Source organism: Emiliania huxleyi, assembly GCF_000372725.1.
Source record: "Emiliania huxleyi CCMP1516 unplaced genomic scaffold EMIHUscaffold_31, whole genome shotgun sequence".
Taxonomy (NCBI): domain Eukaryota; phylum Haptophyta; order Isochrysidales; family Noelaerhabdaceae; genus Emiliania; species Emiliania huxleyi.
The window spans coordinates 575,120-596,878 of record NW_005199684.1 but is presented as its reverse complement, the minus strand read 5'-3'; the positions used below and the strand labels follow the sequence as shown (position 1 = coordinate 596,878).

Here is a 21,759-nt window from a genome sequence, read left to right as displayed (position 1 = left end):
TGTAGCATGAGGAGCGTGGCGCAAGCTGCGCCAACCGCTCTCTCTGTCGCGCTGACCTCTTCGGTGATGGTGGAAAGCGGCTTGCGGAGAAGCTTTGGTGGCGTCACTCTGCCGCACGCCCAACGGAGTAGGCCGGGTGAGGTGTCCTCTCGACTCCCAAGCATGCGCGCTCGCTTGCGCGTCCGAGGCGCGGCGTGTCACCGCGTGACAAACAGGGCACCAGAGTGAATGCCGCAAAAAAGAATTTTACGACGACAACCTTGGTGTACCTGTGTTAGTGCCAGTGCGCGCCAGTCCCGTGCCCAGTGTCGTGCGCAAAAAGAATTTTACAATAGTGCGAAGGGAGATAGAAAGATCTCCCGCAGCGCTCGCGATCGCGCAAGCGGCGCGCGCGAGCGAGCGAGCGAGCACACACACACACACACACACACACACACACACACACACACACACACACACACACACACACACACACACACACACACACACACACACACACACACACACACACACACACACACACACACACACACACACACACGCACACGCACACGCACACGCACACGCACACGCACACGCACACGCACACGCACACGCACACGCACGCACCTCCCCAGAAATCCCGAGGAGCCGTGCAGTGCCTAGATAAGTCTGTGTGCTGTGTGGTGCACGCCTTCCGAGCGGGGCGGGGTCTGCCCGCCGGGTTGCTGCCCTAATCCCACCAGGGGTTGTCTGCTCTATTTATTTATTTAGAAAGAGGCAGACGCCCAAGGGTTAGGGTGGGCGACGGCTAGCACCACACTCCTCTCCTTAAAATCCCTGTCTGGTGGCGGCGCGCCGTCCTCCCATCCCTCCCTTGGGTTGTCTGTTTTCTTTCTTTCTTTTCTTTCGGGGCACGCACTGTTAGTGTGCACTAACACAGGCAAAAGAGAAAGGCCGCTGAAGGAATAGCGAAAGAAAGAATTTAACAAGACCAACTATCTCACAGCAGCCCCAGAGACAGCTCGCGACACAGGGGGACTGTGTGGCGCGTGCTCCTCGCACTAACATAAGGCACACCGAAAGAAAGAAGAAATCAAAAGGGCCTGTGGGGAGAGGAGTGTGGTGCTAGCCGTCGCCCACGGGCTCCTTGGGCGTCCGCCTCTTCCTATACCTCTCTTCGCAGTCTCTCTCTCGGGCGTATTTTGGGAACAACTGTTACGAGAGTCACCCAGCTCGAGGGTTGCTCAGACTTTGGGACGAGGCCTGGACGAGGGTTGGGCAGAGGGCGCACCTCATGTGCGTCGGCGCGCCGCGGCGCCGGCGAGCGTGCCATCGATTACAAGTTCACACAAAAACACAACCACGGACCCAAGACGCACAAGCTCAGACAGTCGAGAAAGGGATAGACCGCAACGACAGTCAGAAGTCAGCGCTGGGTCCCAGGGCACGCGGTTTCACGGAGCTCCAAGAGACCTCGAGAAAAGAAAGAAAGAAAGAAAACAGACACGGCAAACGAGGGATGGGACGAGGACAGGGTCCCCACCTGCACGAGCAGGATTTTGGAAGGACGATCAGGGGGACAGGTGGGCTCGAAAAAAGAAAGAAAGAAAACAGACAACCCAAGGGAGGGATGGGAGGACGGCACGCCGCCACCACACAGGGATTTTAAGGAGAGGTGTGTGGGCTCGAGAATACGTGCGAGTGGGGCAGCAAATTCTTCTGCACTGCCTGCCGTACAAGCCGCCAGACTCTGATCCCGCTTGGGTGGTGGTGGCACGCGAGATCGTCGCAATGCAAGGCAGCAGCAGCCCCGCTCGAACGGACCGCACCGCCGAGTTTTTCGGCATCGCCGACGTTCGTTGCCAGCAGCGCGGCCGCCCACCCTCGTCCAGGCCTCGTCCGCAGCGCACCGCCTTTGGCGCCTCGAGCTCACGCGTCGGGCAGGAGCCGCGCCGACTCTGCAGCACCGCCGAGTCGCCCTCCCAACACCACCGAGCTCGTTTACACTAGGCGCTTCACGAGCTCGATGGCCGCGTCGTGCGCCTCAGCAAGCTGGCGCGCTCGCTGCACAAAGCTCGTCACCGCCACCGCTCAGCGGATCGCTCCTCCCGCCGCGGCGCAGGCGAGCAAGACGAGCCTCTTCGACGACCCGGCGCTTGAAATCGCCGAGATCTCGGGCCTGATCAAGCAGCACCTCGGCCGCGTCAGCGGCAGCATCGAGGCGCTCGCGCGCAGCGGCCGGCCCGCCGGCGCGCAGTTTGCGGCGCATGCCGAGGCGGTCCTCTCGTACCTAAAGGGGGGGCTGCAGCGCGGCAGCGAGGGCTTCCAGCACGCGCTCCAGACGCGCGAGGCCATCCTCTCCGCCAAGGAGGCGCGCGCCGAGAAGATCGGCGTCGGCGTCGCGGCGACGCCCACGCCGGCCGGCCGGTGTGGAGGGGGAGGGGCGGGGAGCAGCCGCACGCCGAGCGGGCCGCTGGGAGGGAGCGGCGGCGCCGGCGGCTTCGGCGGCTCCTTCAGCGGCGCCGCCTTCGCCACGCCCGGCAACGGAGCCTCTGTCCTGCAGCGCCGCCGGCCGCACCCGGCGTATGCGACGCCCGTGCCGGCGGCGGCGTGCGGCGACGGCGGCTTCGGCGGCTGCGGCGAGGCGCCGGGGTCGGCGGTCGCGATCGACATGGGCGGCTTCAGCGGCGGCGCGCCGGGCAGCGGCGGGCAGCAGGCGCAGGCCTTTTGGACGCCGCGCTCGCGCCAGCACCGCCAGGAGGAGATGTCGCAGATGCAGTCCACGCTCGCGGAGCTGGGGACCATGTTCCAAAAGTTCACCTCCCTCGTCTCGGAGCAGGGAGAGATGGCGCGCGCGCCCCCTTCCGCCACCTCTGCGCCCACCCTCCCGCGTTTCGGGCTTTCGGGATCGCCCCCCCCCCCCCCCCCCCTTGCCGCCTCTGGGGCGAGCGCGCCGGCCCGCCCTCTCGCCTCAGGTGCGCCGGATCGACCTCGACACCGAGGTGGCGGCGACCAACGTCGAGCAGGCGCACATACAGATCAAAAAGTTCCAAAAGCACATCTCGGGCAACCGCTCCCTGATCATCAAGTCGTTCCTCGTCCTCTTCTTCTTCATAGTGCTCTTTGGGACCGTGCTCCGGTGAGGCGAGATTTGCACTGGTTGCCGCGACAGCCCTAGGTGTCTTTCTCTTATTTCGTTGTATGTGGCTCTTACTAACTCCTACCCGGAGGCATACAGTGCTGCTGGTAGAGCGAGGCTGCGGTGAGCGCGTTGCCGTTGGCGCGGGACAGGACCGGAGGACCCTCTAGCCTCTTAGGGGACCCCTAGCGCCTAGGCGGTGACCGGTGTAGGCGCTAGGGTTCTGAGGGCCGGAATTTTTGACCTTTTAAGAAACGAGGAGATTTGGGGGCTTAACTTGCCATTTAAGAGATTGCAGGCACGGGGGGTCCCTCTTTTAAGACCGTTTAAGAAAATCGGCCTCGCCGGCATGCGTCGCTGGGTTCCGCGCCGTTTTCTCCAACACAGACTGCCGTTATTAGGCACAAGTCCGCCTCTGAAGACATCTGTAAGTCTGGTGCACTGGCAGGAGCCATACTCGCATAGGGGGCGCGTGCCAGCTGACTAGCCAGCTTCCCGGCCTCCGGCGTCTACCGGGAGCCTCCCGGACCATCGACCTCGGGAGCTCTCCCGAACCGTTTAAGCGTTTAAGACCGTTTAAGGAATCGGCGGCCCAGGCAGCCTTAAAATGGGCCATGGCCCGCTTTAAGCCGTTTAAGCCGCAGGCGCCCCAGGGCCCACCCTTTTAAGCCTAGGGGTCCCCTAAGCGAGGACCGGGAGCGCTCGCTGTCCCCACAGAGATGACAGCGATTACTCTTTTTATCCATGGCTTTAATCTGATCATTTTTTCGCACCTCCACCTCTGCTGTGTGGGTGTGTGGGCTGCTCACCCGCTGCGAGGGCGCTGCACACACCACAGACACGATAGGAACTACAGGGATATATCCTCAGCAGAAAGCCGAGTGTCCTCCCCCCGCCCCCCACTGCACTGGCGCCATCGACCGCAGCAGGCCCCGTGCAGGCCACCAGACTGCAGTAGCGCATGCCTGGCAGCGGCCGTCCATGAACGCCTTCGTCTCTCAGGCCGGCTCCCGCCATGGTGTACCTCATTTGTAGGTACTTTTAGCTTAAAATGGGAGAAAAGGAGAGGGGGGGCTGGGTCTCGCCTCGCCGCCCTCGCGGGAGTCCACATAAGGGATGGGCTGCTCCTTGCTTGCTGCTACGCAGGTCCTACTCTGCGATCTCGTCATCCATTTCCCAATCGCGTATCGCGGAAGTGTCTCAAAGTCGATGCCGCGCTCCTTACAAACGGCCACCAGATCGCGTTGGTTACCGTCTTAGGTTACCGTGGAGAGTGAGCTTCTCGAGCTGCGGCGCTGTCCCCTCCATGCCAAGGGCTTTGGCCAGCGCCGTGCAGCCCTCATCGCAAATCTTGCAGTAGCCGAGACGGAGGTCGATCAGCACCCCGTTGACCGCGAGAGTGCCTTGTGCCGATCGCCTTGGCGCCCTGCTCGGCACCGCGCGATGATGTTCTCGCTGATGTTGATTGGTCAGCACCTCGTCGACGCAAAGAGCGGAGGCCAGCGCCTTGGCTCTCTCCGTTGTTGCCGATGCGGTTGTTGTGGATGAGCTGTTTCAGCACCGCGTTGATCTTGAGGGCGTCCAGCGCATGGTACTCGCCATCCTAGTCGCCATCGCCATCCTCGTTAGCCGCATATCTCGTTGTCGCTCATATAATGTATATAGCACGCTAAGCAAGGTAAAAAAGGAAAAACACATCTCTCTCTTCGCGTTCCCCTCCGACGCTTACAAGACAGTCTTCAGTCCGATTGCATGCACCTCCCTATGTAAAACGTCCCGCAGCTCCCGCCGATCTCCCGCTAACGGAGATCTTAACCCACCTGTACCCCAGCTGTACCCTCTCCTTATCTATGGATGGATGGAATTCCTAGCCGGTGGGTTGGGTGAGTGGCGGCGGCTTTTTGGCGTTTCATTTTGTTGGCACGTTTCATGCGCGCTCCCCCACCCAACACCCCTATACCCGCCTCGACTACCCTCCGGGCAGCGCGCCATCCAGATGGCCGCCCCGACACTTCCGGCGCGGAGTGGAAGGTGTAGTGCGAGTGGGTGGACGCGTGGGAGGTGCCGTACGGCGTGTGGTCAATGGACCCACTGGCGAGAGTGCGTGCGCTTGTTTAACAGGCGCGCCAGGCATGTGCCCAAGAAGATGTTAATCAGGCGGAGCACTTGGAGCACTTGGAGTGCAGTCGGTAACCTCACACCCAGGGCCGGGGAGCTAAGAAGCGCACCCAGTGGGCCAGATGATCGGGGTCGGGTTGCGGGCTAGAGAGCCCGGGCCTGGGTTTGTTGTTTTGTGTCTGAAACGAACTCCACACGCCCCCCCCTCCCGCTGGGCCCCCCCACATGCCCAATGCGCTCCGCTGAGCGCCTTACTCGCCTGCCGCTGGCGGAGCAGCGGCCTGCAGCGTGGCCCTCCTCCTGTGCGCTGCCAGTCAAGCAGCATGCAATGACCGCCTCAGCGGAAAGCCTCGTTCGCACGCAGCCATCGCCGCACTCCATGGTCCGTGCTCAGACAGCGGGAGCGTGCCGACAGCGAGCGAGCCCCACGGTGCGAGGCGCTCAGTTCAAGTGCGCTTCGCGGCAAGCGGAGTGCGAGCGCTGCGCACTGCTCTCGACCAAGCTGCAGAGGAGCAACCGCGCGCTGCGGGCAGCGCAGGAGGAGAGGGGCCAAGCCCTCGCCATGCTGTATCAAGCGCAGGACTGCTCTCCTCCCGCCCCCGTCCTATCACCTTCACCAATTCAATTCACCGTGTGCTGTCGACCCTTCAGGCGGAGGACGTGAGGGGCGGCGCTCAGCGGCCAGCAGAGGCGTCTCCAAGCCGGCCAGAGCTGACGCGCCGGCATTCGGCAAAGGCGGCACAGGAGCTGGCGGCGGCAAAGGCCGAGGCCTCAGACCTACGAGAACAGGTGGCTTCGCTGTTTGCGCGGGCAGAGCTGCTTGAGACAAAGCATGCGGCCAGGGAAGCGGAGCTCCGGCAGCGCCTGGTAGCGTCGGAAGGCAAGTCCTCGCGCCTGCAGCTTGCGCTCCAAAGCTCAGGTGCTCACGGGCGGGCGTCGCGTGAGGAGCACGAGCAGGCCAAGAGGGCGGCAGAAGAGGCGCGGCGAGCGCAAGAGCACGCAGTCAGCTGCGATCTCGAGCGCTTGGCGGCTTCCCTCGTCGAGACGGAGGAGCGGCTGCGCCGCAGCGAGGAGGAGCGCGAGCGCACAGCTTCCGAGGTGCTCTCCGCACGTGAGGAGGCCGACCAGGCTGCCCGCGCGCTGGGCGAGGCGAGCGAGGCAAGGGCGCGGCTGGAGGCCCAAAGCAAGGACAGGATCCTCGAGCTCGCCACCACCAAGGCGGCGATTGAAGCCGAGCACGTCGCGCAGGTCGCATCGCTGCAAAAGCGGCACGAGGCTGAGCTGGAGATAGAAGTGCATAAGGCCGTGCGGCGAGCGGAGGCGGAGGCGCAGGCGGCAGCCGCCGCGGTGGCGGCTGAGACGGAAGCGGCGGCGGCACGGCGGCACGCCGAAGACTTGCTAGGTTCGGTGCGCGTCGCCGTGCTGGCGCCGTGCGTTCGCCTCGTCGTCAATGATCACGAGGCTCTCGCCGCCGCCTCCGCTTGCTCTGTGTCCCCTGGGCCTCCCCTGCCCCTTGCTTCCCCTGCCCAGCCCCGCGGCCTCCTGCTGCTACGAGGAGGGGCCACCCCTCATGTGCCCCTTTAGGCATTGCGGATCGGCAGTCCCACCCAGGTCGATTTTGATGCGCTCGCTCGCATGATTGAGGCGGAGGTGCTTGCGCGCTGGACTCGACTCTGCGGCGTGCCGAGCGATCTTCCGGCCGACGCTCAGTTGGCTGCAATGCGCGACGGAAGCCTCTTCCCTCACATCCTCCTGGAGGAGCACATGCAGAGGGTGACCGAAGAGGTGAGTGGGCGGCTGTTGAGAATGATCCACGCCGCATAACGGCCTCACGATTCACGTATCAGTCGGGAGTGTAGTTGTCAGAGGGAGTCTGTGCCGCCGCCGTGCAGGCGGTACAACTCGCGCTCTATGTCGTTGTAATGTGTGCGCGCGTCCGCGTGTGCCCGGGGCCTTGCGGGCCCGGCGGTGGGGGCGCGGCGGCGGGGGGGGGGGGGGGGGGATGTGCATGTGGGGTGTGGGCGGGGCCCCCGGCGGGGGGGGACGGGTGTCGGTTCGGAACGGAAGCCTGTTCGTGTTGAGGGAGCAGGGGGGCACTTGTGGAATATGTGTCTTCTGTGTGCGCTTTTATCATTTGACTCATCTTGCTTAGCAGTACGCAACACCACGCATCACACGACACAATAAGTCACAAGTCACACACAAGTCACACACAAGTCAAGCAGTCGAAAGCAGAGGTTTGAGCGAAGAGTGGCGACGTCCGACGTGCGACGAAGCAATCCGTCGCTAATGCATCGTGGGCTGCCGCGCGGACCGTGCTGACGGCGGGCTGTCCTGCTGCTGCTTGGAACAGCACGGGAAGGGCGGGCAGTCGGAGCGGTGTAGCTCGTGCTGGCAGTACTTGTGAGTCGGCGAGCCGTCGAAGCCCGAGTAGAGGAAGAGGGCGACGTGCGCGCAGATGATCCAGTACCCTTTCGCGAGGCGCACGTCCAGCATGAGGCACGTCTCCTGGCCGTACCTCTCGCCGAGCGGCCCGCACAGGCCGGGCGAGTTTTCGACGGTCAGCAGGTTCTTCGACACGGGGCCGAAGGTGACGTTGAGCAGCGGCACGGCCACGAGCAGCACCTCGAGCGCGTAAAAGATGGAGGCGTTGCGGGAGAGCTCGTGCAGCATGCGCAACACCTTGGTGGGCAACGGCAGCAGCAGCAGCATCAGCTGCGTGCTGCAGCGCACCGCCGGCCCGATGACGCAAAAGACGAGGTACGTCGTGTACATGAGCGCGCGGTTGAAGCCGCCGAGCTCGTAGATGATGCCCGAGAGCGACCAGATCGAGTACTCCTCGTCAAAGTCGAAGCCGGTGTCCTTGAGCAGCGCGGGCACCGAGCCGGTCACCTCGCGCGTGAAGCAGGGCGTGAACATGCCGTACGCGAGCATCGCGCTGGTGAGGAGGCAGATGGTGGAGTGCCACGCCCACTCGCGCGTCACCGGGAAGGGCTTGGCGCCGCCCAGCACCGTCATCTGCCTCTTGATCTTGCGCTCTATCCGGATCTCGCGCGGCGTGCGCGTGTCCTTCGCCGGAGAGAAGATCCCGACGGCCGTCTTGGTCTTCTCCTCCAAAAAGTGGACCGAGCCGGCCAACCGCCTCCGGAGTCCGCTCGGCGTCTCGGGGATCGGCGTCCTCGTCGCCGTCCCGGCGTCGAGCGCGGCGGCGGGCGCGGCGGACGACGAGCCCGCCTCGTCGCCCGGCGTGTCGACCTCGACCGACACGTGCCCCAGCGGCGCCACCTGCCGCACCCCCCCCTCCGCCTCCCCGCCCGCCCCCTCCGCCGGCGGGCTCGGTGGCGGAGTCGGCACGCCGCGCCCACGGAAGCCGGCCGCGTCCTCGTCGAACGCGTCGTCGTCGTCCGACTCCTCCTCGCCGGAGTCGTACCCGTCCCAGCCCTGCGGCAACGAAGCACAGGCGAGGCGTGGCTCAGAGGGGCGCGGTGGGCGCGCACGGGCGCGGGGCGGCGGGCGGCGAGTCTGCGCCTCGGCGTGATGGTCGACGACCCCCTCGCCGCGCCCCTCGAGCCGCTCGACCACGATCGAGACGATGAGCGAGAGCATGACAGCGATGCAGAAGGAGTACATGGCGACCATCCCCTCCATCTGCACGCCGGCGTGCAGCGTCGAGACGAGGTCGGGGTGCACCGCGTCGAGCGCCTCGCCGATCACCTTGCCGAGGTTGGCGCAGCCGCTGGCACACGCGGCTTGCCCCATCCGGTCGGCAGGGTCCTTTGCCATCTCCGCCTGTGGGGGCGGGTGAGGGGGGCGGGTGAGGGGGGCGGGTGAGGGGGGCGGGTGAGGGGGGCGGAGAGAGGGGGGGCAGAGGTGAGAGGGGAGCGGAGGCGAGAGGGGAGCGCAGGCGAGATGGCGCGGGCAGGAGGAGCGGAGGGATCGAGGCACGCTGCGTGGGCTGGGGGGGGGCGGGCGAGGCGGGCTGAGCCTTCATGCTGTCCACAAAGTTGTCCCACGCAGTCGTCACCTTTGGGATCCGGCTGGCGAGGCCGGTCGACGGCTGGCTCGCCGCGCCGTCCTCCGGGCAGCAGTACGCGTAGCACGCCGAGTTGTCTTTCTGGGCGTAGCCCTTGTTGCCCGGCATTGGCGCGTCCGGGCAGGCGAAGTTCGCCGTCCAGGCGCAGGAGCAGGAGAAGTCGGCCGACGGAGCCTGGCCGTGGTGGAAGACGTTGTCCCACGCGCTGTCCATCTTCTCCTTCTGCTTCGTCACGAACTCGTCCCAAGCCGCGTCCATCTTGTCCTGCTGCTCGCGGTTCCAGTCGTTGAACTTTTGCAGCGGCGGCAGCTTGGCCTCGATCGCCTGGCCGATCCCCTCGAAGGGGTGCGTCTTTTCGTGCATGAACGTTCCGCAGGTCCCGCCGCACGTCTCGATCAGGTCCGGCCCCGCCGAGTCCCACACCTCCGACGCCGTCGTGTCGAGCGTGAGGTGGAAGACGCCGACGAGCGCAGACATGACGAGCACGTCGGTGAAGGACCACTTGCCAAAGACGGCGAGCCAGTAGTTGCCGTTGCGGCGGCCCCTGCTCGTCATCGGGAGGTAGAAGAAGAGGTGCAGCAGCGCGAGCTTCACGTGCGGCCAGACGAACGAGAAGCCAAAGAGGACCACGGCGCCCGGCTTGCCGTACTCCTTGGTCACGTTGGCCGTCGAGATGGACTCGGCGGGCTCCCCGGGCAGCGGCTCAATCTGCGAGGGTGGAGATCACGTGGGTGAGCGAGACGGCGCCGCCGCGACTGTTGGGCACCCTCTTCTGCCGAGAGCGTGCCGCGGCGCCGGTCCGTGCACGCGCTCTCCTCTCCTCTCCCCTCTCCGCACCGTCTTCATCTCCCAGAGCTCCCAGATCGAGTACATGTAGGACATCTGCACCGCCTGCTTGGACATCTGGAACTGCTTGCACTTGAGGACCACGCACACCGACATCTGGTCCGACTGCAGCTCGCAGTCGATCTCCGGGTAGTAGGGCGTGTGCTGGCAGAGCTGGCTGTACGCAAAGGCCTGCAGCTCGACCGCGTCTTGACTCGTCGCGTTGAAGGTGAGCCCCACGTCGAAGACCGCCTTGAACAGCCCGGCGTCCGGGTCCCAGTAGTCCGGGTTGGTCGACGCCTTGTTCCCACCCTCGATCTGTGCGGCGGGAGGGCCGGGCGGCGGCGTCACGATCCGGCACGCGACGCGGGCGAGGGCAGCGCCGCGGCGACGCGGCAGCAGCGCGGGACGGGAGGCGCGCCATGTCGGCGCCAGCCAGCTGCGAGAATCCGAAGATGAGGTGGTTGATCACGATCGTCGTCGAGACGAGCACGCACACCGTTACCGAGTAGGCGCAGCCGAGAGAGTTCTTTCTAGCGTAGAAGGGTTTGCGGTGCGATTTGGGGACTGCCGAGATGCGAGCGGTGCTGCCGAAGGCCCGCGCAGCCTTCTCGGCCTCTAAGCTGGGCATGGCGAGCCAACAAGCGCGCAAGCGTATGTTTGGCGGTGACGACGGTGGCGGCGGCTGCAGCGGCAGTGGCGATGAGGACGGAGAGGAGCCTTGGTGAAAGAATTCTTAAGAGACAAGCCTCTCTCACAGCACACTGGTGAAAGAAGAGAAAGCACGCTATCCTGTGCGGGCGATACAGGTGACGCGCCACTGGCAAGCGGTGGGGATCCCTCTCGAGTCGCTCGGGACGGAGCGCTTCCCCACGCTAGCCGCCTCTCATGGGTGCGGCGGTAAATTTCGCACACTGTTCCACGTGAAGCCGGAAGACGGACCTGCGGCTACGAAAGTGGCTGAAGAGGTGGTTAGCGCCATCCTAGAGCGGATTTCTGAGCGGGTGGAAGGGGAAGCGGAGGAGGGGATGAGGACGCGCCTGTGCCACGCCATGCAGGGATAGGGGGTGTTTGTGTGCTTTTGTTGTGCAGGGTTTTAAAATCCCTGTCTGGTGGCGGCGTGCGGTCCTCCCATCCTTCACTTTGTGCGTGGGTGCTTTCTTTCTTTCTTTAGATCTTGCGAAGAATTTTTTAACACCCAGCGGTGCGCCGTTTGCGGGCCTGTTGCTTGTGTGAGCTTGATTGTGTGTATGGAGCCTCCTTGTCGTGAGCAGCGCAGACCTCCAACCGAGCCCTCCTCTTCGAGGGCGAGTGGTGGGGAGGCCAGCCACTCCACGGTGGACCTGCCCGCGCTGATCGCGTCCTGCAATCCATCTGTCGCCATCTTCGACCTTGACTCCACCCTTTGGAACGGCAACTGCGAGAGTTTTGATGCTGCGCGTGTTGTGGCGCCTGGCGAGGCGTCCGACACGGCTGGCCGCACGCTGCGCCTCTTCCCAGAGGTCTCCGCGGTTTTCGAGGCGCTTTCGCGCGCCGGTGTTCCAATCGGGATCGCGTCGGCCTCGCCCGCCGCGGCCACCGCCACCCGCCTCCTGCAAGGTTTTCGCCTCGATTACGGGCACGCTGTGGTGCAGCCGGGCAGCAAGAGCACGCACCTGAAGGCGATCGCGGCGGCGCTCAAGGTCGACCTGCGCCGTGCGCTCTTCTTTGACGACCTGCCTCACAACATCCGCACCGCCGACGCTGTTGGTGTGGGCGCCGCCGTCCAGGTCGCGCGTAGCTCCGGCGTGACGCTCGACGACGTGAGGCGCGCGCTGCGGCGCTGCCGCGAAAGAGGAAAGCAGCGCGGGCTGATGGCGAGGTGGATCACAACGGCGCATCCCGCCAGTGGCACGACCAAACGGCCGAGGCCGCCTTCACCACAAGACGAGCCCAGCAAATCTGCTCGGCCACACGGGCCGGTGCCCAGGAGCAGTACGCTGCCGAAGGGAGGTGTGTAGGTCGTATACGTGGAGAGCTTAGAGACGCGCTGCGGGAGCATTATTCCTCGCCGGCGACGTGTTGTTACATTGTTGTAGTCGTTCAACTTCAAGGTTCATCCTCCGGCTCCGCTCTCCCTCTCGCCTTTTCCGATCATTGCGAATTGGGCCAATTCCAAACACCATTAGCGCTCCGGTGAGACACCGGCGCTCACAGCCATCCATGGTCGTGACCCAGCCAGACCTGCCCAGGCCTGCCGCCGATTGGTTGGCGGGTCGGCGACGGCTCGAAGCTGCCAGCAGCGGGGGACCGCAGCCGATGGCAATGGCCCGCGGAGGCGTCTTCGCCGGCAACGACGAGGTCACCCAGCGCAACCTCAGCACATCAGATTTGGTAAGCTTTGCTTCCGATGCAATGAAGAGCCTCCAGCCAGCGCTCGGTGTCTTTGGCAGTGGAGGGATACAGACCCGAGATGGCGCTGCGTTTGCGAAGCTCATTGGAAGCGACTTTGAAAGCCAGTTGGCTGCTGAGCAGTACGGCCCTGGATCAAGAGCTTGGGGCCTGACTGGCTGCAGGGCGGCCGGCCGCTGTGGGGTCTTGAACTCTAGGGACCCCACGGTAACCAGAGGTCCCGCTGCTTGTTGATCATTTTGATGCTCTTATGTGTGTATAAGTGGTTTTTAGTGGCAGGCAATGTAAGAGACAAAATCTCCACACCGTCACAGACGGTTTTATGCTCCCACGACTACTCTTCTGAACCCCCTTCTCCCTTTCCTCTTTCTCTTTCTCCCTAAGACCCCCCCCCCCCCCCCTGGCGCCCCCCGCGTCTCCTCCCTCGCAACCTCCTCACCCATCCTCTCCCCTCCGTCTCAGCGCTCCATCTCAGCAATCTCGGGTGCGCCCATCACCTCTTTGAAGGGCTTGCAAATGCCAAAGTTGGGGATCAGGGCGATGAAGCAGATTGCACAGACGGGCTTTGCCACGTACTCCTCAACAAACGGGAAGGACGCCTTGTTTTTGCAGCAGAGACACTGGCCCTCCCCCTTGATGAGCACCTCTGGCACCTTGAGCCCGCACGTGCAGCAGGGGAGGCCAACCTTGCAGATCATCCCGTCCTCCTTGATGAGGCCGATGGGGAAGTGTTCGGTGTCTGCCGCGAGGCAGACCTTTTCCTCAATGCAGAGGAATTCCTGCGCACCCTTGCAGAGGATGAGGATATCCGTCGTGTCCATCTGTAGAGCGGGTCAGGCAGGGCGCCAGGGTGAGGGGCCCTTCCCGGCAGTGGTAGCGGGCTGTGACGCGCATTGTGCGAACCTCATTGATGCAGCAGATGCATGCGCTGAAGAGCGCCCCGCCTTCCTTGGTTACCGTGTCCATCCGGCTGCCCTTTGCCTTCGCCTCGCGCTGCCAGCCTGTGGACAGGAAGTTGGCTCGAGGTGTGGTATGAGCCAGTTTGCCTCGCAGGGGAATGGGCTCGGAGGATAACGAGGGGTCGAGCGGTGGCTCGAATGAGCGGGGGCATGAAATCGGCTGCTAACCCGGGGGTGGCCTGGCGCCTGGGAGTCGTAATATCGGCCGATCGATATGAAATTTGGCTGTTTACGCGACCGAATCCCAGCGGGCTCAGATGCAGCGACGGCATTAATGAGGTCTTGAGCACTTGATAGGGTCGATTCCGCATGGTACGGGACCCCTCGATCGTCTCGCCCACCCTCACTGGTGTGTTCATTGGGGGGGGTCATAACAAACACGGTACAGGATCGAGGTGCACGCTGCAGAAGCAGTGCCGTCCCCCCTCTCCCCTCTCCCCGACGGCGATGGCGGTGTGACCGATCGAGCTACAAGAGGAGCTTGTTCAGCAGGCTCCAGGATAGTCTCGTGCACTACCTCACTGGGCCTGAGATCACTGAGCCAGCATCCCGTCACCGTCTCGGGTTTGCGTGGGTGGGGTCGAACCACTCCGGGGTGGGCACGCCCACCATTCATTACGAGTATGCGGGTCTGGCAACGGTTGAGCTCAGCAGTGGGACGACAGCCACGCAGCAGCGGGGGCGCGGAGGGGCGAGCGGTCAGGGTGGTGGATGGAAGCAGCAGCCGACCAAGCCACCTTGCACCTAGCTCTAGCACGCCCGCCAGCCCGGTCCGGGTGTGCGTGGATGGAGGTGGTGGGCGCGTCACCTTCGTCAGTGGGGAGGAGGAGCGGAGAGAAGGTGCAGGACGGGCGTCGACCATGCCGTGTTTCTGAGCGCAAGACCGAAGTCTGAACTTGTGAACCACACACAAGTCACACACAGCGACAGCCGACACACGCAGGCGGCATCGGGCATGTGAGGGGCAACGTGTCTCGCGAAAGCACCCGCCCCCATACGGTAGGCCCCTAAAGCCTAAAGCCGTGTTTCCCTCTCGCCCCATCCATTTTCTCCCTAACTGCTTGTGACGATGACTCTGCGTATCATAAAACCCTAACCAAGTCAGCAGCTGCATCGGTTGTATATCTCTCTCCCCACTCACTCGCACGGCGTCGGTGGGTTCTGAACCGCCTGGACCCGTGCGCCGGCGGGTACTGCCCACCTTGGCGGCGGACTCCCGAACTTTCGTGTAGTTGCTGTGTGGGCAAAGGCCAGCGCCGGCACACAGAGCGAGACGGTGGCGATGGCCAGCCTGGCGCCTCTGGAGGCGCGGGCCACCGGAGAGAGCCGCAGCGCTCCCAGCATGATGCCTCCGCCAGCCAGCATACCCGCGAACCCGCCCGCCAGTGTGGTCTTGAGGACCTCCACGTTGACGCTGCGCCTCGGAACACCGCCATCCGCCGACGAGGTCTGCTTGAGCCTCGCACGTTGACTCTCGACCATCGACTCACCACCCTCAAAGGAGAAGGATCCGCGACTCGACTTGGCGCTGACGGCGCCCTCACCCCGCTCCTTCTCAACGGGAACGCCCGCCATGATGAGGTGGCGTTGCGACTTTTCCATGGTACGACTGTACCTAGGTCTCGTACCCAGGCCCACGAAAGGCGCGAAGACCGGTACGTTCGTAAGGCACGAAAAATATCTTTGCGCCCGGCTCGCCCTCGTTTCTGTCCGTGCCGTCCTCCCATCCCTCCCTTGGGTTGTCTCTTTTCTTTCTTTTTTCTGTCCAAGGGTTAGGGTGGGCGACGGCTAGCACCACACTCCTCTCCTTAAAATCCCTGTGTGGTGGCGGCGTGCCGTCCTCCCATCCCTCGCTTTAGTTGTCTGTTTTCTTTCTTTCTTTCTTTTCTGTCCACTCTGCACTCAGCTCCTTTACGTGAATCCCTGTGTGGTGGCGGCGTGCCGTCCTCCCATCCCTGCTGCCGGCCAAACCCACGTATTATATGACTTCCCACTGGTCTTCGGACCTGTCTCAACTTTCCTCCTCCTCGGCTTGGTACTAAGAGTATAATAACTCCTCAAGTCGCACTGCCATCGGACTCATCCTCCTCCTCAAAATCACTGCAGTCATATGACGCACCGCCAGGGGAGTTCGGGTCAATCCCCACAGGTGGTGACCCCCCGGACGCGTTGGCGTGGGGACCGCTGGAGGCATGAGGATCCTCCTGCAAGTCGAAGAAATCTCGCGCCAGCGTGCGCTCCTGGGGGGGCGGAGCGGGCAAAAACGTAAACGACGAGCTAAACAGGATAACTAACACCCTGAGAGGGAGGGTGTAGCGGATGTAGAGTGTAGAGCGCTGTAGAGCTGTAGAGATGTAGAGCGCTCTGGAGCGCTGTAGAGCTGTAGAGCTCTACATCCGCCGCGTGACGATGTGAGTCCGATGTAGAGCGATGTAGAGCGCGATTTTGCTGTAGAGTTTGTTGTAGAGGCTCTACAGCCAACCCGCCGGGAAGGCAGTGACTCAAAGAGGTCGAGCCGCACTAATGGGGTGTCTCCGAGCTTACTGGAGCTCTGATGGACGGCCCTGACTATCCCTGACACACAGAGAGTCACTCTGACGGCACACAACACCCTATAACTGCGTCATGACCAGCCTGCCATGCGTCGCCGGTGCCGCATTCGTCGCTGTGCTTCTTTAGCAGGCGGTGGACTGTCGGCTGCGAGGACGGTCGCATTTGCGCGAGGCGAGGCGAGCATTCAGACGCGTTGCATGCGCCATGACTCGCGCCAGCGCGTGCGGGAGCTCCTGGCCTGAGCGTTGAGTCCAGGCGAGTTGCGCTGGCTACGATCGCTACGCCGAGCCGAGCGAGGCGCCGGCCAGTCGCAGCCGTGAGGCATGCCACAGCAGCAGAGGCAACTGCCACCCATTGGGCGGGCACACAGAAGGCCAGGGCAGCACTGGCAAGTGCAACGCGCCTCATGTTCGCCGCTTATGATGTCGAGTTTGTTGTACTAGAGATTTCACGTTGTACGTCTCCTCTCTCTCGTTGTACGTACTTTTAGCTTTCTCTCTCTCGCTGTACGTACTTTTAGCTTACTGGGAGAAAAGAGAGAGGGGGTTGTGTTCTCTAGGCCGTCTCGTTGTATAGAGCGCCTCTACATCGCTCTACAACGCACCCGCATCGTCCCGCGGCGGATGTAGAGCTCTACAGCTCTACAGCGCTCCAGAGCGCTCTACATCCTCTCATGACATCTCTACAGCTCTACAGCGCTCTACACTCTACATCCCCTACACCCTCCCTCAGATGCCACCGCGCCATGTCGATGACGATGTGCCAAGTGCGAAAAAAGTGCACAACTGCAGGGGATGCTAAAAACAATTCTCGCTAATACAACGCGGCTTCGCATACCCCTTACCCGAACGCACTCTTGGACGGCTCGAGCATGCATGCGTCGATGGTGTTGAACGACTCCGCGGCTCTCGCACATACGCGAAGAGAGAAAGATCTCTCTCTCTCTCTCTCTCATACGCGCCTGAACGTACGGTCCCTAATTCGATGATGTTAGTTGTTACCATTCACCGGCCCATTGGCGAACCTAGACCAGCCGTCTTTGGCCCCTCGTTGCCGCGCGAGCAGTCGACGATGGCCGACGCCGGCCGAGGCAGAGGGCACCGAGCGCAAGTGTACCCACGGCCGCCGCCGCCACCAGGAGAGGGTGCGCATTCGCGGCTGTCGCGGCTGCCGAGCCGGCGGCGGCATCCCATCCGCGTGCCGAGGAGGCCGGGGTCGAGCCGTTGCGAGCGGCGCCGACCCGGCGAAAGAAGGACGTCGTGGCCGTGAGCGGGTGGCCGTCCGCGATCCACGCCCCATGCGCAATGATGCCGGTGCCGCCGTCGACCAGCTCGTGCCTTGTGGTCAGGTAGCCTCCATTGTCGAGCCGCACGGCATACATTGGACCACTCCTCTCGTACGCGCCGACGGTGGAGTGCCGACCGATCATCGGTAGGTCCGACTTTCGCAGCCGGCCATCGAAGCCAAGGAGAAACACGTAAGCCGTCGCGAAGGCGCCGGTGAAGCTCTCTCCGTAATCAGGAAGGCCGGGGAGCCAGAAGTGCACGACCCAGGCGCTGCCGTCGCCGACGAGGCGGATCGTCATCCCGGTGCCCACGCCCGAGCCGAGAGCCTGAAATCCGATGCGAGTGAACCACGGCACGCCCTGTGAGGCGAGGAAGCTGTCCTGGTCACCGCTGATCCAGGTGCATTCCCACGTCCCCTCGTACTCTCTCCAGATGGGCGGCTCGCCGCCTGTGACCGCCTCACGTCCGTCGGCACCATCGCGCAGCGGCTGCGCACCTGGGACCGTCGGGCCACCAGGGTGTATCCAAGGTGGTGCTTGCGAGGCGGCGGCAAAGGTGCCTTCACCGAGGGCTCCTGTAGGCGGGCCGAACACCTCCGCGGAGAGCTTGCTCACCTGATCGGCGCAGGGCCCGGTGCAGTGCTCCTCGAGCATCAGTGCGTCGTCGTTAAAATAAGCTCGCGCCGCACCGCACGTTGGCGCCGCCGAGCAAATTCGCGAAGGGTTCGGATTTTGCGGGGGTGTGGTACATGTCATCGTGCTTCTGACGTCCGGTTTCATCCTAGCTAACCCAACCTAACAGCTTTAACCGGCTTGAGCGTATCGTTGAACATGTCCTGCGAGAGCTCCCACGCACGGCACCGAGGAGGGGAGGTCGACACGCGCGGATTGCCGCCGTCTTCCGCGCCAGCACCGGCCGCGGCGGCGAAGTTGGCAATCAATCGCCTGGCTGGCAACGTACGTGGGGGAGCGGCGGGTTTGCGGCCGGCGCGGAACCCGCAGTCGCCGCACCCGCACCACCGCGGGGGGGGCAGTAGTCGGCGTAAGAGCCACGAGCACCGACAAACATAGAACACACACACACAGTCCTCCCGTCCCATCTACTCGCGTAGCCCTTATATGTATGTAAAAGAGGGAAGCAGTCGAGAGGACAGGGGAGGGATGCGGCCAGAATTTACCATACACAAAAAACACGTACGTACGTAAGAGCTACATACACTGGAAAAAGGACTCGCTCCTCACTAGGATTGTTCGCTTTCCCCAAACCGGGGGGGATTGTCGCTTTCCCCAGGGGTGCATCCACTATCGAACCTCGTCTTTTAGCCGGCCACGTTTGTTGATGAAGCGCTTGCCCCACCGCGCCCCCGGATACCCCCGTCGGACTGCTGGACCACACTCCAACCTGCAGCACTGCAGCGCCCTTGGTGCTGGTGCTGCATTGGCTGCGACGCGCGGCCATGGCGGAAGACACGGTAAAGATGTCCGAGATGTTGCGGCAAGTGCACCTCAACTTCATGACAATCGAGTCGATGCAAGAGACAAACAGGCTGCTGCAGGAGCAGCGGTGCGGGCTCCGCAGGGTGCGGAGCCGCGCGCCAAAGCGCAGTGCACGCTCGTGGGCGCGACCAACCTCCATCCCTCTCGCGTGCAGGTGGCGGATGAGCAGACAGGCCAGTCGACCTCGTCGTCACCCTCCGGCTCTCCTCGCCCAAGGCAGCGGCTGCCACGGGCGCGCAGCACGGGGAGCGTGCGTCAGCGGGCCGAGGAGTCGGACGACGACTCGCCACGCACCGGCCGCGTCTCGCCTTGCCACTCCCTCTCCTCGAGTCCCAGCCGTAGCTCCCTCTTGCGCGAGCCAGGCGGTGCCCCTGCTCCGCCGCGCTCAGGAGAGAGGCAGAGCCCCACCCCGTTCCAGCTAGACCACACCGCCACCGCGCCCAATGTGGTGCACGTGCCTATGAGCCAGCGCAGCGAGACTCCGATCAAGACGTTCTCAGCGGTTCCCGAGTTCGACGGCAAAGTCCTCTTTGCGTGTGTGCCCTCGCACAGCCAGGACGATGAGGCAAAGGTGCAGCAGGGAGGGCCTCCGCCTTACCCGGTGGGGGAGGGGGAGGGGGGGGAGCGCGGAGAGACGCAAGAGGCGATGCTGCGGCAGCCAACCTCGCTGAAGCGTCCCTCGCCTAGACACTCAGTAGCCGACTCTTCCGCCACAACTGCTGGAACCACTGCAAGCACAGGGTCAGGACAGGTCCAGTGACAGGACTACACGGAATCTTATCCTTGTCATATTTGTCTTGAGTGTGGTGTATTTGAGAGCGCACACGCGCGTGAGAGAGAGTCCTCTCCGTCTGAGAGACTGTAGACTGACGAGTGCGCCGAGCTTAGCTTGCGAGGGTGTGCTGTGAACATGTACGTGCGTGTGCCTGGCGTCAGCGTGTTACGTGTTTTCCGGCCCGATCATTTTATGTACTTATCGAGTGAGGTATGTTCTTGCACACAACGCGCTGTCACAGTAGAGATGTCCGTTTTATTTATTTACACAACGCGCTTTCGCTACCCGCCTTGAGGCTTGTGTGATGTCGGTGTCATTCAAAACACTGGTGGTTTCACTCGCACCTCACGTGTGCGCCACGGTTGCGCGGGCCGGGAACATCGAAAAGTGAACCCGCGCCTCAGCTCCCAATGGCGCAGCGTTGGCGGTCGGCGCGCCCCCTCTCCGTTGCCCGCGCGAGCTGCGCGGCGCGCGCGCACTGCGCCATCGATCCCGCCTCGTACGCGCGCGCCAAACTCATCGCCGCCTGCCTCGCCTCGCCCTTTGGCTTAAGAAGGGCGGCCTAGGGCGAGGTGAGGTGAGGTGAAGATCTCCACACGCTAGCAAGGGCCAGGCTATTCTCCCTCGGGCCTCCGTGTCGGCAGACAGGAGCCCCGCGGCATTGAGAGCGCTGGGGCCGTGTGTGTGTGTGTGTGCGTGTGCGTGTGTGTGCGTGTGTGTATGCGTGTGTGTGTGCGTGTGCGTGGTGTGCGCGCGCGTGTGTGTGCGTCCGTGCGTGTGTGTGTGGAGGCCTCTGTAAGGCGCGAGAGGCGCTGCCGCTCTGCGCCGCAACCGGCCCGCGCGTCCCGCAGCGCCGTCGCGAGCACGATGCCCTCGACCCGATCCGAGAGCGCCGCGTCCGCCTCGAGCGCCGCCGCAACCTGGGAAACACAAAGTCATTTCCAGCTGTGTTGTCTCAAAGGCCACCGGAGCGGCAGGGAGGAGAGAGGCAGCAGTGGGGAGGAGAGAGGCGAGGCAGCTGTAGGGAGGCGCGTCGTGCTGCCCGTGACTACCCATCGCTACGTGGCGCCGCACGCCTCTCTCTCGACGTAAAAGGCAACGGGCTCGAGCCGCCGCGGCCCTCCTGCTGGCTTGCCGCCGCGCGATCCCGCCTGCGTGTCTGCATTCTCCTTCTCCACTGCCCGCTGCTTCTCCTCCTCCTCCTCCTCCTCCTTCTCTCTGTCCTCCGCCTCTTGCGCGGCGCGCAGCATCTGCCTGGCGCGAGCGAGCCGCGGGTCCTCGGCCTCTCCTGTCGGACCGAGGCGCGGGGCGGGGCACGGGGTGAGGCCGCGCCGCGTCGGAGGCGCGGGACGGGCGGCGCGAGGCTCGCTTGGAGGCATCTCGTCGGCGTCCAAGTCTGCGCAGCCGAGCGGCGCCGCTCTCTGCATGGTGTGGTTGCCGCTGGGAGCAAAGGAGAAGAAGGGCTTGGCGTCGAGGAGCGCGGCGGGCGGCTGTGCCGGCGGCGCGAAGACGAGGGGCAGCAGCAGCAGCGCCGGGAGTAGTTGCGCCACGCCGAAGAGCGCGCACTCCACGCAGCCGACCCGGCTCTGCGGGGCAGAGTAGTGCCGGCGGAAGGGGCGCGCGGGCTCGCCGCCCGGTGCGGCGCCGAGGTACGCCCCCGCCAGCTGCTCCTGCAGGTACATCATCGCCTCGCGCATCGCCTCTCGCACCACTGCAGGAGGCACGTGCACCGCGTCGTCCTCGTCGATGTCCTCGCCGAGCGAGGGGCCAAACTTGTCGTACTGCGCGCGAGTCTTGCTGTCCGCTAGCACCTCGTACGCGGTGTTGACCTGCTTGAACTTCGCCTGCGGACAGGGGCAACGTGCATGTGCAGCGGAACATGGCCGGGTGCAGTCTCGGTGCCGCATATATCCGCCTCGTGCTCGCCGCGCTCTTCGCCGGGGTGTCGGTCGGGATGGTGCTTGAGCGCCAGCCTGCGGTAGGCCCGCTTCAGCTCGTCCTCGCTGGCGTTGGAGCGCACGCCGAGGACTTCGTAGTAGGATGGGGCGCGACACATCCCTGCACTTTTTCCTGGGCTGGCTGGGCCGCCACAGAAAAGAATTAATATTTCGCGAACTTTTCTCGGCACGAAGGTTGAAGCGAGAATAGGAGAAGGACTGCGAACATTACGCGTACAAACGGTCACAAGACACAAGAGAGCGC

At 63.8% G+C, this 21,759-nt stretch overlaps 7 protein-coding genes across 7 annotated transcripts; 3 read left to right on the top strand and 4 right to left on the bottom strand.

Moving 5' to 3' along the window:
• The first annotated feature begins 1,755 nt into the window (after window positions 1-1,755).
• STX5-1 (syntaxin 5) lies at window positions 1,756-3,202 on the top strand. Its single transcript, XM_005774630.1, has 4 exons — window positions 1,756-1,926; window positions 1,993-2,037; window positions 2,105-2,830; window positions 2,958-3,202. The coding sequence occupies exons 1-4, from the start codon at window positions 1,774-1,776 to the stop codon at window positions 3,123-3,125; spliced, it is 1,092 nt and encodes a 363-aa protein (XP_005774687.1). The 5' UTR covers window positions 1,756-1,773; the 3' UTR covers window positions 3,126-3,202.
• A 2,300-nt stretch (window positions 3,203-5,502) lies between these two features.
• Window positions 5,503-7,395, top strand: EMIHUDRAFT_354726 (hypothetical protein; the record flags this gene model as incomplete). The annotated part of the gene is made up of 4 exons (XM_005774629.1): window positions 5,503-5,819; window positions 5,891-6,700; window positions 6,824-7,094; window positions 7,339-7,395. Coding segments are annotated over exons 1-3 (1,244 nt in total), but the record flags the coding sequence as incomplete, so codon positions are not given.
• Window positions 7,369-9,525, bottom strand: EMIHUDRAFT_435611 (hypothetical protein). The gene is made up of 3 exons (XM_005774628.1): window positions 9,225-9,525; window positions 8,768-9,028; window positions 7,369-8,680 (listed from the first exon to the last, which is right to left on the bottom strand). The coding sequence occupies exons 1-3, from the start codon at window positions 9,483-9,485 to the stop codon at window positions 7,526-7,528; spliced, it is 1,677 nt and encodes a 558-aa protein (XP_005774685.1). The 5' UTR covers window positions 9,486-9,525; the 3' UTR covers window positions 7,369-7,525.
• A 1,822-nt stretch (window positions 9,526-11,347) lies between these two features.
• Window positions 11,348-12,776, top strand: EMIHUDRAFT_207437 (hypothetical protein; the record flags this gene model as incomplete). Its single annotated transcript, XM_005774627.1, has 3 exons — window positions 11,348-11,958; window positions 12,329-12,695; window positions 12,768-12,776. 3 exons carry the CDS (start codon window positions 11,348-11,350, stop codon window positions 12,774-12,776), a joined length of 987 nt encoding a protein of 328 aa, XP_005774684.1.
• A 170-nt stretch (window positions 12,777-12,946) lies between these two features.
• Window positions 12,947-13,719, bottom strand: EMIHUDRAFT_207436 (hypothetical protein; the record flags this gene model as incomplete). Its single annotated transcript, XM_005774626.1, has 3 exons — window positions 12,947-13,309; window positions 13,392-13,489; window positions 13,686-13,719. 3 exons carry the CDS (start codon window positions 13,717-13,719, stop codon window positions 12,947-12,949), a joined length of 495 nt encoding a protein of 164 aa, XP_005774683.1.
• Window positions 13,720-14,584: 865 nt separating this feature from the next.
• EMIHUDRAFT_207435 (hypothetical protein) lies at window positions 14,585-15,049 on the bottom strand (the record flags this gene model as incomplete). The annotated part of the gene is made up of 1 exon (XM_005774625.1): window positions 14,585-15,049. One exon carries the CDS (start codon window positions 15,047-15,049, stop codon window positions 14,585-14,587), a length of 465 nt encoding a protein of 154 aa, XP_005774682.1.
• A 6,241-nt stretch (window positions 15,050-21,290) lies between these two features.
• On the bottom strand, window positions 21,291-21,613 carry EMIHUDRAFT_65160 (hypothetical protein; the record flags this gene model as incomplete). The annotated part of the gene is made up of 2 exons (XM_005774624.1): window positions 21,291-21,395; window positions 21,437-21,613. Coding segments are annotated over 2 exons (282 nt in total), but the record flags the coding sequence as incomplete, so codon positions are not given.
• Between the last annotated feature and the right edge of the window lie 146 nt (window positions 21,614-21,759).

Excerpts from the sequence above, each read along its gene's own strand:
- STX5-1 (XM_005774630.1), top strand. The coding sequence starts at position 1,774 with ATGCAAGGCAGCAGCAGCCCCGCTCGAACGGACCGCACCGCCGAGTTT. Across the intron at positions 1,927-1,992 it reads CGAGCTCACGCGTCGGGCAG|GCGCTTCACGAGCTCGATGG; the intron begins GAGCCGCGCCGA and ends CGTTTACACTAG. Across the intron at positions 2,038-2,104 it reads TCGTGCGCCTCAGCAAGCTG|GCGAGCAAGACGAGCCTCTT; the intron begins GCGCGCTCGCTG and ends GCCGCGGCGCAG.
- EMIHUDRAFT_435611 (XM_005774628.1), bottom strand. The coding sequence starts at position 9,485 with ATGGACAGCGCGTGGGACAACGTCTTCCACCACGGCCAGGCTCCGTCG. Across the intron at positions 9,029-9,224 it reads ACTTTGTGGACAGCATGAAG|GCGGAGATGGCAAAGGACCC; the intron begins GCTCAGCCCGCC and ends CCGCCCCCACAG. Across the intron at positions 8,681-8,767 it reads TCGTCGACCATCACGCCGAG|GGCTGGGACGGGTACGACTC; the intron begins GCGCAGACTCGC and ends TCGTTGCCGCAG.